Source organism: Anguilla rostrata, chromosome 6 (genome assembly GCF_018555375.3).
Source record: "Anguilla rostrata isolate EN2019 chromosome 6, ASM1855537v3, whole genome shotgun sequence".
NCBI lineage: Eukaryota > Metazoa > Chordata > Actinopteri > Anguilliformes > Anguillidae > Anguilla > Anguilla rostrata.
The window spans coordinates 47211997-47225725 of record NC_057938.1 but is presented as its reverse complement, the minus strand read 5'-3'; the positions used below and the strand labels follow the sequence as shown (position 1 = coordinate 47225725).

General features: G+C 35.0%; 1 protein-coding gene across 1 annotated transcript in view; it reads right to left on the bottom strand.

Annotated features, from left to right (window-relative positions):
* Positions 1 to 290: 290 nt before the first annotated feature.
* The window catches only part of LOC135258049 (triadin-like), a 51407-nt gene continuing 37968 nt past the window's right edge, over positions 291 to 13729 (bottom strand). Inside the window, exons 15-27 of the mRNA XM_064341246.1 lie at positions 10327 to 10371; positions 9545 to 9574; positions 8255 to 8284; positions 8052 to 8090; positions 7919 to 7951; positions 5112 to 5138; positions 4581 to 4607; positions 3802 to 3828; positions 2971 to 3039; positions 1856 to 1906; positions 1319 to 1366; positions 845 to 892; positions 291 to 349 (exon numbers count right to left, since the gene is read on the bottom strand). Coding sequence (XP_064197316.1) covers positions 291 to 349; positions 845 to 892; positions 1319 to 1366; positions 1856 to 1906; positions 2971 to 3039; positions 3802 to 3828; positions 4581 to 4607; positions 5112 to 5138; positions 7919 to 7951; positions 8052 to 8090; positions 8255 to 8284; positions 9545 to 9574; positions 10327 to 10371 — 533 coding nt within the window. The remainder of the gene's footprint in view (positions 350 to 844; positions 893 to 1318; positions 1367 to 1855; positions 1907 to 2970; positions 3040 to 3801; positions 3829 to 4580; positions 4608 to 5111; positions 5139 to 7918; positions 7952 to 8051; positions 8091 to 8254; positions 8285 to 9544; positions 9575 to 10326; positions 10372 to 13729) is intronic.

The window sequence follows — 13729 nt, the reverse complement described above, 5'->3', positions numbered from 1 at the left end:
ACAAATAACATTTGTAACATTTGTGAAGAATGTGCGACATTACTTTTAACACAAAAATACTGTGAAACATTGAACTTAGACTTAATTTTATTTTTACCTTCAGGCTCCTTTATAACAGGTGCTATATCAGAAAAGGACAAAAATCGGGAAATAGTCCAGTATTAGATCTCTATAAATTTTAATTAAAGGATATTTTATTTTTTCATTTGAAATTTGAAATTTTGGAAACAAACTTTTGTAAACAATGCAATTTTTCTACCATGTATGATATATTTCCTGTGGTAATATAATTATGTAACAAAAATACCTTCTTTTTTTGCTGGTTCTGTCTTCACTTTTTTAGGAACCTCTGATTCCAAAAAAAAAAAAAAAAAATTATATTCATGCTTCAGCATTCAGTAATGCACACACAACCACAACAGTCTGTATTAAACTGTTCTCTTTTTTTTTTTTTTGCTTCAGTCAATGGATGTCTAAAAAGCACCTTTCTTTGCAAGCTTTAAGTGAAAGGAGACAACCAGTAATTAGTCAGAGCCATTCTTCATTATCACAGTGCCAGTACAATGCATGCTATTTTATGAAGGAAGCACGACAGTTTTAATAATGCATAACTCGGCTAAAGTTCCGTCAATCTAACGACAATGTGTTTTGTTTAACATTTTCTGCATATCAGTGACTGACAAGCATTATTTTATGTAAGGAATTAAGTTTATTAGTCCCGGGCAAGAAGCAATTAGTGGCACGGACCATTGGAATGGTCTCTAAAACTTCTAAAAAACTTTAGTATTCTGAATACATCACTACATGTCATGTATGAAAATGAGCAATTTATTCATCAATTTACCTTTCTTTTTAGGTGAATCCACATGCACCTTTTTAACAGCTTCTGGGGCTGAAAATATGCAGTCATTAAAGGAACACTTTTGGATTAAATGTTGATTATTGGTAGACACATTGCACATATTTTTGTTAATACAATCATTTATTAGATCCTGCACTAAATCAAGTCCATGAGTTTTCTGTAACCAAAACAGTGCAACTTTGGAATTATAACAAAGTTTTCTGAGGCTAACTTCAAATTTGAATATACATTTTCCCCCAATACGTACGTATATACTTTGGAATTTAAAAATCTGAATGAATCTATTACAAGCTAAATAATTCCTTTCCAACGTAAGAATCAAGCCTACCTCAAAATATGTTTTATTTTCATGTTTAAAAAAAAATTATGACAAATAAATAATGAATTAAAACAATCACTCAACTTTAATAATCAAATGAAATTAGCCATTCAATTAAATCATTTTCAGAAGTATACCTTTCTTTTTAAGTAGTTCTGCATGTTCCTTTTTTGTAACTTCAGGTTCTGAAAAATGAAGGAAAAGAGAACGTTAGCCCAGATGGTGCAGAATTTTATTTTTTTTAAAAGACTGATTTCGTAAGTAAAACACCTTGCTGACCAGTAAATATGTAAGCTGGTTTATAATAACAAAATAACATGAGCGGGAGGAGGTCAGCTAACAGGGGCCTGATTGTATCTAAGCGTTTGACTGGACACTGTATATTAAGGTAGCTTCCAGCAACTTCCTCGCTGACTTGCACCTAGACCGGCTTTGAGCTATTAGGAACATTTTCCATTAAAGAAATTCTTATTTAAGAACAATTTGTAATACAATCACAGTATCCTGACATAGGTTAAAGCCTCTATCTTTAGGAAGTGTTATATGTACAGTATTTGTATAAGAAACACATTTTATGAGAAATGCAGGTTCACCATTTGTGACTTTCTCTTGTGAATGAACCTAAAATAAAAAATAAAAGGAAAAAAAAAGAAGTTTGTTGAAATGCACAGTACCTTTTTTCTTGGGTTTTTCTTCAACAGGCACCCTTTTATGAGCTTCTGGTTCTAAGAAAGAAAAAAATCCAAGGTGGCAAGTCAGTAAAAGCAATTTAATTAAATCGAAAGTTCAAAAGAGATTGGCCTTATATTCATCATCGAGAGGGGCACTGGTGAAGGATACTTCAAGAGAAGTAAGCTTCAGAAGCAAATTAATTTCTCTTGCAGTGCTTAGATCGATTAATCTACAGTTTAAAGCTTTAGAAATATTTAGCTTGTTTTCAGAATTGTATGATTTTCTTTTTTCTTTTTTTACAGCAACACTGTTGCTATTTTCTCAAAAGCCACACAAGCATTTTTACCTGTGGGTTTTCTTTGAAACAGTCACCTCCAACTACCTCTTAAGGCCAAAAATGTGTAGTTTAAGATAAACTACATTTCCCATAATACGTATCTTCAAGGTAATTTTAAGCGAGCAGAGTGGGATCATCTCAGTGAAGGATACAAAAGGCAACGTTTCAGTTCCACTTAGAGAAAAATTGAACTGACAGTATTAAATTGAAAATACCGTCTGATATTGCGCTGTCAGATCTTAATGACACACTTAAATCCTGTTTAAAGCGGACACACAAGCACACAATTTGCCTTTATCCTTTTGAGACCCAGCTGAAAAAAACTTTTATTTATTTATTTATTTATTTATTTATTTATTTATATACATTATAAAAGTCTTGAATGACAAAATAAAAATAAATTGCAGTGAAATTAAAAAATATATAAATGTTATTTATTTTTGTTGATTGTCCATTGAGTTTCAGCGTGGTCGAAAATATGGTTTGTGAGATTAAGACCAGAGGCTCAGGGGTCCTGCAGGGGACACTGGGCCTTAGGAGGATATCACCGCCAGCAGTGCCTCCAGTGGTGGCTAAAAGCACACTAGGAACAAGACTCATTTAGCCATAATCAATTTATAACATCATGCATGAATACAAAATCATATTAATTTCATTTATTAAATATGACTTTTTAGAGATCTCTGAAACAGAATATCTGGATCTTAAAATGGTATATAAAACAAATGAAATGATTGATAAATTAAACATGTATTGCACATAAGAAGATTTAATGTGTACCTTTCTTTTTCAGTAAAGCATGGGCCTTTTTTGTGATTTCTTCACGTGGTTTCTTTGAAACATCTGCCTCTAAACATAAATTCATCACATACATAAAAAAATCCTTCCACAAATAACTGACCAAATTGAAACTTTTGGTAATTATCTTGTGGGGAAGTATATGCTGTTTGCTGATGGTCAGTCGGCAGAGAGCAATCACTACACATAAATAGTATGAGCCAGTTACAGCCCTAAACTTTCACATTGCTTACGTGACAAAATAACATACATTGGGCTCTTGATGAGTTTGGTCACTAACATCGTGAAAGTCAAGCGCACTAAATATTTAAGGCAACAGTTCTACCACAATGCATTTAGCAATTAGCAAAGCCGTGAAATGCTGACTACTCCAGAATGATGTTTTTTCATTCTTTTTTCTTTCTTTAGTGTAAGCCCATCCAAAAATACATAAAACTCAAATTGAGGAAACTCTGAAACCATTCACTTGGAGGCACCATATTTTTCACACTAAATAAAATGGAAAATGATCCATGACGACAATATAATTCATGTGCCATAAATCAGTTACTGTTATGGGCTTATCATGCTGTGTAAGCGTAATACATCTGATTGGCTGGACTGCTGCATTGTGAACTAAAATTTAAATGAGTTTTTTAAACAATCCTGATGCAAACTCTTTATATCTGGGTTTTTAACAATGTTATCTTTTCGGCCTTGCTAATATTAAAGCAGCGATTTTAAGGAATGTTTAGTGAAGCCTTTAAATAGCTGCAGCTATGAGCAGTATATATCTAATTCAGCAGGCTAATCTAACAGTCTCATGACACATACTTTCACTTTTAGCAACTTTTCTTTTAGCTGTAGAGTGAGGCAAAAACAAAAATGAGACAACAGATTGGCCACAAATTCATTAATTGCATATTTACATATTTCCAAAAACAGTACAATGCAATTTCCAGTGGTACTCATCTCTAGCAGACTTCACATAAGTCCAATAGGGACAGTATGTACTCATTCAAAAAAAATTGTACTCCGTCCATTTATATAACATGGAATGACTTAACAACTAGACACATGCTATTTAATTTGTTACTATTCTTATGAGATGCCATGTTGGAAAATCTTTCCATTACAATGTGATACTTGTGATACTTAATTGTACTTACTATGTGTATGTAACTTAAACAAAATCTACACTTTACTTCAAACTACTCTCCTTGATTTACATCACTGCAAAACCATACGAGTAGCACTGCTGTTGTAAAATGTCTTCCATCGCTGTCAGTGTGACAGAGAACATTAGAAGACGCATGTCTAAAATGAAGTAGTTGATGGATTAATTGCCACCCAGGCTAAGCTTTCGAGCTGTCAATGACATTTAAAGTTTCAAATTCTTTTATGTTTGGACACAAAGGTCTGTTCACAAAAATTCAAATTCACAGATTGTCCAAAAATACATTTAAAAATTGCTGCTTATTTTTTTTCAGTCCTTGATAATAAATCTGTCATGCGACCAAAAATAAGGTTAGATTAAAATTATGCAGATCTTTTGACCTTTCTGATTTGAATCAGTTTTTTTCAAAGAGGCATTCTACCATAGCATGCAGTACCTTTTGTCTTTGCAGTCACAGCTTTTGCTGAAAGAAATAATTAGAAAACATTTAGAAACAAAAGGCTCCTGAACAAGAGGCCTAGTCATCACACACAAAAACTATATTGAATGTATGACAGAACTGGTCATGATATAATCACCCCATTGCAATGATGTGAACCATTTATAGTTTCCTTGACAAGTGATCTTTCTTTGAAAATCGTTTTTCTCTTCTGTTCATCAACATGTACTGACAATATATTTCCCTTTTAACATTTATAGAAGTGCATGGGCAAAGGGATAATCAATATATACAGTACATGCACATAAGGCCAATAATAATACAAATAAATCACATTTATTAGCATCATGCAGTTGCACAGAAAGCTTTTTTTTTTTTTTTTTTTCACAAGGCTGACTCGAATCTCATCCAGTCATAGAGCTGGATATTTACTGTACGTTACTATGTAACTCAAGTAGCAGCTTCAGGGCTACAACAATACAGACACCTCATTCATTGATTGGATGGGTACATCGTATATGTTCTTACCCTTGGTTTTCACTGCAGAAAGTCGAACTATGAATTCAGAACAAAAGCTGTGTCAGTTCAAAAGCATTCATAATACTGAAGGCCTTGACTGTTGTTATTCACACATTTATGATTTATGGATTTCAACAGGAAAATTACAGATCTGCGTACATGTCAGAATCAATGTGCCATTATATGTACATTTTTACAAAATTTCTATAAAGCTTTAGAGAGGTTGTGTATTTATCAATTTATTTATCAATTTTTATGCATATGTAGTTTGTTTTGGAGATTGATGCAAAAAAGATATTTATACTTGAAATACATAGTTCAATAAATTCAATGCACTCAATAATGGTAAATATTTCATCAACATAAAACATTTTGAAAACATCATATTTCATCCCATTACATCAGCCAGAGCAGCTTAAAAGCTTTAGGGTGATGGATCGCTTTGCATTTTGAGCAATATGTTTACCAAGCGTATGCATTAATACATTAATTGGCACATAAAATCTGGCCCGCATTTATTATAATCAAATATTTTAAATCCCAATTATTGCTAAAAGAAAGTCCAGAATTCATTCTGAGTTCTGTGCCAGGGCTGAAAAAATGACTTGATTTAATTCCTGCCCGATCTACAAAGCAACAACTATTGGACAGCAGGGGGCAGTGTTGCAAGACACTATTTGATCTTGGACAACAGGAAAGAAAGGAAAGGATGCTTTTGTTCAGCCCTGTGCTTTCCACTGCCTAATTACGCTCACGATCGCTCGATTTCGGACACGTATTTGAGCACAGAAAATGCATCAATTCCTCTGCGCACATAAAAAAGTTACCTAAAAGCAGTTTGTGATTTGATAACCTGAAGAATAACTGAGTACTTGGACACATCAGCCTAATTAAATCACCGGGGAAGGTTTCGGTACTGATGCCATGTGGGAATCCATATCCAGCACATATTATGTTCTTCTGATTTACTTTTTAGGTATGCATTATTTCTTTATTTCTTATGCACATCAGAGTGCAAAATACATGTGAAAGGAAGCAATGGTTGAATGGCACTGAGGATGAGATTGAAGGATGATCAGACATTAATCATTTTTCCAAAGGTCTCTATTTAAGTCTTCAGTGCATTGGAAAATACTATTTTATGAATGGGCATTCACATTCAAATAAACCTTTTAAATATTTAGTTATTGAAATGTATTTTTATCAAGTCATGTGATGTTTCGCTATTGAAGCCATTATTTTGCTGGAAGAGAGGACCTTTACCTATGTGCTGTTCCTTGCTATCTGTAATTAAATAATTAAGCTTGTTATTCAGTCCCTTGTTAAGAAAAGTAAGACAAAGCAACATTCACTACTGTGTTTATTACTCTGTAAATAGCTTGTGCTTCAAGTAAAACTATTCCTTATCCATTTAAGGAGTGAGATCACAAATGTGTGATTAGAACATTCTAAGTTGAACATTCTAATGCTGATGTAAGAATTACTACTTGTAATTGAAAGCAATAGGGTTCTAGAACACTGACTTAGTAGCTTGGAGAAAAAACATTCCAAGAAAACTACACTTCTCATCTCCACTATAATTAAACTCAAATCTATAATTAAAAATAACATTTCACCTTACATAAATATAAAGTCCAGATCAGTATTTATTCTGAAGCTGAAGAAACATAAATGTCCAGACTGAGCAAGTGTACATAATGGGACCCTTTCATCTTTGCAGCTGTCAGAAATGAATTATTATAGGTTCTTCCAAGACAGCCAATAATGGTGCAGATGTGACCTTCCCCGGATTCAGTTAAACCTTTCGCTGGAGTTATCTCAGCTTTCACTTTACTGTGTGTTCATTACAGAAAATATCTAAGGAAAGATTTTTATCGGTCAATGTGTTTAAAGATTCCAACGAGTTATGAAGGCACAAATGAATACATTACAGAGCTGACATTGGTATTGAGCTACATAGAAATCACTAACAAAATCAAATGCTCGGTGTGCAGGAAACAACAAAAAACAATAATGATAAAATTAATACTGGGCTGGGTTAACTTTTAATGTTAATCTGTTATCACATCACAGTCATTGTACGAAAGTGCACAATATATTGACTGATGAAGGAGATTTTAATAAATCTATTAAATTACAATATTTTTGTCCTTAACTTTTCTGTTCCTGATTGTCAAGTGGAGATAAACCATTTATTCATTGCTGATTATTGAATATGTATCTCTTTTCATTATTTGGGTACCATAGTCTTATCTGAAGCTGTGCAGTGTTGAAGAGGCCTAATCTGGAACAGTTATGGGGCCTACAGTGTAGAAATTAGCTTCAAGGTGTGCATGATGCAAACAATGGAATTGAAGAACACAATTTAAATTACCAATCAATCACATTTTAAATGTGTCCCTTGTGATAAAAACATTGAAAGCAATGGGTTTTCATTTTAGAAAGAATGGGGCGACATAGCTCAGGAGGTAAGACCGATTGTCTGGCAGTCGGAGGGTTGCCGGTTCAAACCCCGCCCTGGGCGTGTGAAAGTGTCCTTGAGCAAGACACCTAACCCCTAACTGCTCTGGTGAATGAGAGGCATCAATTGTAAAGCGCTTTGGATAAAAGCGCTATATAAATGCAGTCTGTTTACCATGTTGTTCCAGTACTGTATGTCTTTTCTGTTCATTTCAGCGAACACTGTATTATAGATACTTTAGATTTAAAAATGTGGCACTTGCTTTAGCCTGAGTTAAAGACAAAGCACCAACAGAAGGAAGTTACTGACAAAGAGCCTCTTTAAAGTAGTGCTATTAATTCTGGGTCATACATACCTTCTTTTACTTCGGCCTTTTTCGCTGGCTTTACTGTAAAGTACGCAAACATAACGCAGGTAATACAAGTGTTTAATATAATAACATAACATCACACAACAATTATGTGTTCCATGCAGTATTAATTCCATACCTTCCTTATCTTTCAATAAAACCTTCTCTTTGATTTTAACTGGAATATAGAGATGCAGAGGTAATGAGATAAGTCAAGGCTTATTTAAAATAAATCTTGTCAAATGAATTGCTGAATGATGATCAAATACTTAACAGTAATTTCAAAAAGGTAGCTTCAAATGCAATTATCATAGATTAAAATGAACTTGATTAAGATCATACCTTCTTTCTTCGCTTCTAATAATTTCTTGCCTACGAGGAAGAATATACATTTCATCACATACTCAGATGAAGAGGTAAGCATCAAATATAAAATAATGAATGTTTTAATGATATTGGCCTTTTAATAACTGTTAATGTCAATCAACAGGCTAGGTCAGCAATCATACATTATTATCATTGTACATTATTTTTTATTATTATTGCAGCCAACAAAATACCATATGCTGGACAGGATTAAACCACTATATCACATTTGGATCTGTGATCATATATGTTAAAGTTTCAGAAAACCGAATTTAAGTTGTGGTTATTTTCCCCAGACATGACAATTGATTGTCTTCTTAATATTTCTTTCAGGTTTTTAACGAAATTATAACCATTCATTTTGTAATAGTAGATTATCGTGATCTGCTCAGCAGATAAGAACAGGGTGGGTGTGTATTCTGAACTAATCAATATCCATATGCATATGACACATCATATGTAAACCATTCCTCGTAGCTAGGTTAGAGGATCAGACTACCAGACAACATGGAAGAAAGCAACATAAGAGAGGCTTTACCATTGTACAGTTAAGCCTGCAGATGAATCAATGTGTAATAAGGTTGTAACACTGAGCTTCTGTACACTAATATTAGATTTGACAGCAGTCTCAAACTCTGGACAATACACCCCAATAAAGGGCTCTGATTCCACATATAAAAGCTTGAAAGCTATTTAATTATCACTTGCTAGGGGTAGGCCTCCTCGCCGACCCATCTGTTCTGCGACACCATTTGGGAGTGTCACTTGTAGCAACAGTTGGGAGGTAGGTGAAGGGAGGGAGGCACTGTGCGATGCACCAGCGCTGGCTTTTTAGACAAGTTGCATTATTTTTGTAGATAGTTGGTGAAGTACTCCTTGTGAGAATGGGCACTACAAATATAAAATTATTGTTGGGGTTATTGCAATATTATTGTGCCTGAGGGCCTCCTAAAATTAAACCCGTTTCTTATGAGTCTCTTCATTTTTTGGAAAAGAAAAAGAAGTGTATTGGTTTTTCTGTATCCACAGAAGGCACAATGCTTAGGCATTTCCAACTTAGCTCACACTAAAGTGGCTAGAGTATCATTTACATATTACAAGTAGAAAGGATTTCACTGGTTTTGACGATTTAGTGAAGGACATTGTACACAGCTAACCCCACCCACTGAAAAAAATGTTGCGATATTCACAATTTGTGGTGGAAAAAGTTTTTTTTGGTTTTTTTTGCCGGATTTGTCAATTAAGTAAGTGCATATCGATAGTTACCTTCTTTCTTCTCTACTTTTTCAGGTTTACCTGCAAGAGAAACAGGCTGTTACTTATTTAAAACAGTACCATAATTTAGAACTTGTTGAATACTTTTTCCTGTACAATGTTTGCTGCACTATGCACACTTAAACAATACCATATATTATAAAGATTTAAGGACTTTCTCAGACTTTTTTGTGACTTGAAAAAACATTATGTTTAAATACCACAATAGATTTAGTTTAAGACTGGTTAGGTTTCCATCTGATGTAAACCAAAAGAAACCTAAATAAATCAACTTTCTGAAAACCTTAAAGAAAAATAATAGTCTAAATGTACTAGTTGTCTATCGTTCTGACAAAGTACTTTCTTATATTCTGCATGCAGGCAAAGCATATGCATGGGTCTGTTAAACCTAATCAGATCTCACTCAGTGAACTGACAATAGCTATCAATCAAAACTCCCATCATGAACTTCGATTGCATAAGAAAAATGTTACAGCAACAGTTTCCTTGTGAACCTGTCAGACATCAATAACCTCTTATAGCTTCATTCTCACCATGGATTCCTGGCTCCTTACTAACAACTTATAGTGACATTCTCAGCATGAACTTCTCACTCATCTGTAACTTGGTGATTTGATATTATTTGATTTGCAAATTAAGGTAAAAAAAATAATTTATATCTGCAGACTGCCTAGGGCAACAATTTTATGCTGATATTCATTATATGTCCATTATTTCAGAAAATAATTTGTTACATTAACATATATAAATCATAGATAGTTAAAAAAATGCACCTGTTTCTTTGAGCTTAGGCTTTGATTCCTTCAGGAGCTTAGCTTCTGCAAAGCAATGATACAGTTGATAAATTAATCAAATACAATATTTAACTCAGTAAATAAACTAATCCATTAATAAAATCACCAACCTAACAAACACTCTACGAATCATTACATTACACTTTATTTGGCCTTTATCCAAAGAGACATACAATAAGTGCATACTGAAGGTCTTTGGAACAACAAACAAGTACAGATAAGATGCAATTCTCATTAAGTTTCAGATATCCATGGCCAAGAACATCAAATTTAGTTCACTTGGTAAGCATAGGCTAAGTCAGTAAAGTTATGGCAAATCATAGATAGAGATATGATAGAGCTACAGTATACCATCAAGATGAAGATACAAGTGAAGCATGAACATGCTAGATTAAGATTCAAGTGCAACATGGAAGCGCTTGAAGATCAAGTGATACATGAGAGTGAAACTACAGTAATTTTGGGGTAACCCTGCAGAAGACTAGTGTTAGAGTTAGACATGGAACAGTCTGAAGAGATGTGTCGTCAGACCACGGTGGAAAATGAGCAGTGGCTGAATGGTTTTTAGAGGAATGGGGAGTTAGTTCCACCCCTGGGGAGCTAGGGTGGAGAAGCTTTGTGGCTGGGGAACACGCTAATCCAAATATCCAGTATTGTTTCTACCAGTGTGTTAATCAATGCCTTTTTCTTGGTGAGAAGTATACTTTATATAGAGGTAGAAAAAAATGGCAAGAATATGCAGCTAATGGGTTAAATGTGATTTAAAATACAGCATCTCATAAAAATGAAGGTCAACATTAGATTGAATAAATTACCTAAATGTTGTGTCATAGTGATTAAGACTGCGCTTTGAATTTTAAGGTGTTTCATTTCTATTAATTACAAAGAATATTTTATATTGTCTAATAATGTGTGTTTGCACAAGAAGGATAAGCAGGTTTTAATATTACGCATTGAAACATCAAAAGGTTATTACTGGAATTCATTTTAAAAGCGGTGGCTCTAAGATACAGAATATAAATACGACAGCGTTATTAGAAATTTGGATTGCTTGAATTTGTCAGAATTAATGTGACACTTTTTGATTAAATGGCAACCTTTTCGAGAAGATGAAATCTATCTAGTACAGCATCCAGGCCAAGCAGCTCTATATACATTTTCAGGGGCAGCATCATAGTGCAGTGGTTAGAGGGTTGGGCTTTAACTGAGAGGAAACATTTCATTTTTTCTGTTCGGATGTAGTAGTTGTACTCTTCAGTCAGGTACTTAACCTGAATTACTTCAGTACAAAAACAGATAGCTGTGGAGGTTGATCTGGATACGGGTATCTGCAAAGCTCGACCCATATCTTTCTTTTTTGTGATCTGTATAAATCATCTCTGTTTGAAATATCTAGTACGAAGCATGTCTTCGATTGCTTTCAGCGAAACTGTGACCAATTTTATTAGACCGTGCAGCATTTCAATATTTTTTATTGTACCCTCCAGCAATGAACATGATCTGCGTTATAAAAAAACAACCTTCCACATTTTTTATCTTTCATATAAACCTTTCTTGATGTAAACTGAACTGAACTGAAATCATAGCTTTTTAGTTTGGTTCAGAACATAACTTACCGTATGTATGCATTAAGAATGATAGCGGATGTATATTATGAATGTGCAGGTTAAATGTTTTTGGCACCAATCTGGCAAATAGATCATTCGTGACAGACAATGACATTCTTCAGTGACTTTATCTATTGCATAAGCAACACCACCTAATTCATCAGAGGGGAGGTTTCATACCGGTAATGAGGTGAAGCAACCTACTGACTGTCAAGCCTGATTAAAATCAAGAAGGAAAATGTGAAGAGGACAACACAGCTATTGATACATTGGATACAGAGCAAACTGAACACACTGTCCTTCAGTGGGGTTATCTGGGGCAATCACTGCCAGAATCCACACTGGCACAAGGTTACAGCCACACACAGTCACTTTGAGCCAAGCAGGCCTCAATTTTGGAACAGAGTCACAACATCTTCACATTTTCACAGTGTATGATAAATGCTATAGGCTGGCTGTACCAGCTGAGCTATACATAGTGCCAAATTCCTTCATCTGGATTTGCAACCGTATACCTTTGCCGATTGAAAGTTAGTCTGATCACAAGTTCAGGTGCTGGTAATGTGTGTAATCTTCCATCTAACTTTTTATGTTCACAAGCATCAAACCAAGCTGTTAACTTCCGGGGTTTAGAGTTTAAAAAGCTAGCATTTGCTAATATAGCTAATGAGCAAACAAAAGCACACACTGACTGTGTGTTGATAGTTGACAGGCCATACCATACACCTGTGCTCCGTTCGCATGCTACTGCACTTTGTACAATTTCCACAAATTCTTGAAATGAATGGGTTCAAAAGTGGGTGGCCTGGCACTATAATGGACAAACAATCTGGCGTCGAATCTATGCCCAGACGTAACAGTAAATACAGTCGCTGCAGCAAGCGTAAATGTGTCAAGTTCAAAGCTCAGTCGCTACATTGAAAGTCAAACTAAGACAGGCATACTCTCAGCTGGCGTAACTGGCCCCCTGGTTGCGGCAGCATAAACAACGGACCTTAACCTGTCAGGAGTTGACAGGCCAGTCATTATTTCCATGCCAAACCTAGACACAAAGGCTCGGGGCGCAGCTAGGCTAACCTGGCATGCTGTAGGACCATGTCTACAGCACACATTATGCAGCGGTTTGCAAAATGCTATCATCTGATTTTCCTGTCCTGTTGCTGCTCTCCTGGAGTCTGAGCAGGGTCTGTTCGTCATTAGACTCTGTACCATAGATGACCATATCACCAGCTCACCACATGAATGTATCATGATACTAAAAAGATTAAATAAAATTACAGAGTACAGGGTGTTCATCTAACGAGCCACATGCCCAGACAAAGGTATTGATGGGGAGGTTAACTAATAATAAGTGAACCATGACCAACTGTTAAGAAATAAAGTATTTGGCTTTTATTCATACTTCATTATTGTGAGTGTGGCATGTATGTCATAACTGTCAAATCCCTGTCTTTCTAGAAGGCCATTGTTATATGAGCAGCATCTCGATGTGTGCTGCCCCTCTGGAATGCTGTCACCTCAGGATGAGCCCGTGGAAGGGCCAATAAGTGCCCAAGATTTTAATGTAGCGCCGTGCTGTCAGGGTGCCATCAATCATTACAAGAGGTGTTCTGTAGCGACAAGAAGCTCAATAGATTTTGACCACTGCTGTCACATGATCTCTGTAATGGTAACAGGACTGGAATCTATCACAAGCTGAAAATATTTTTCTTCTTTGCACTGTGTCATATACATAGCTTGGAAGAAAGGTAACAATTATATAATATGCAAAAGCA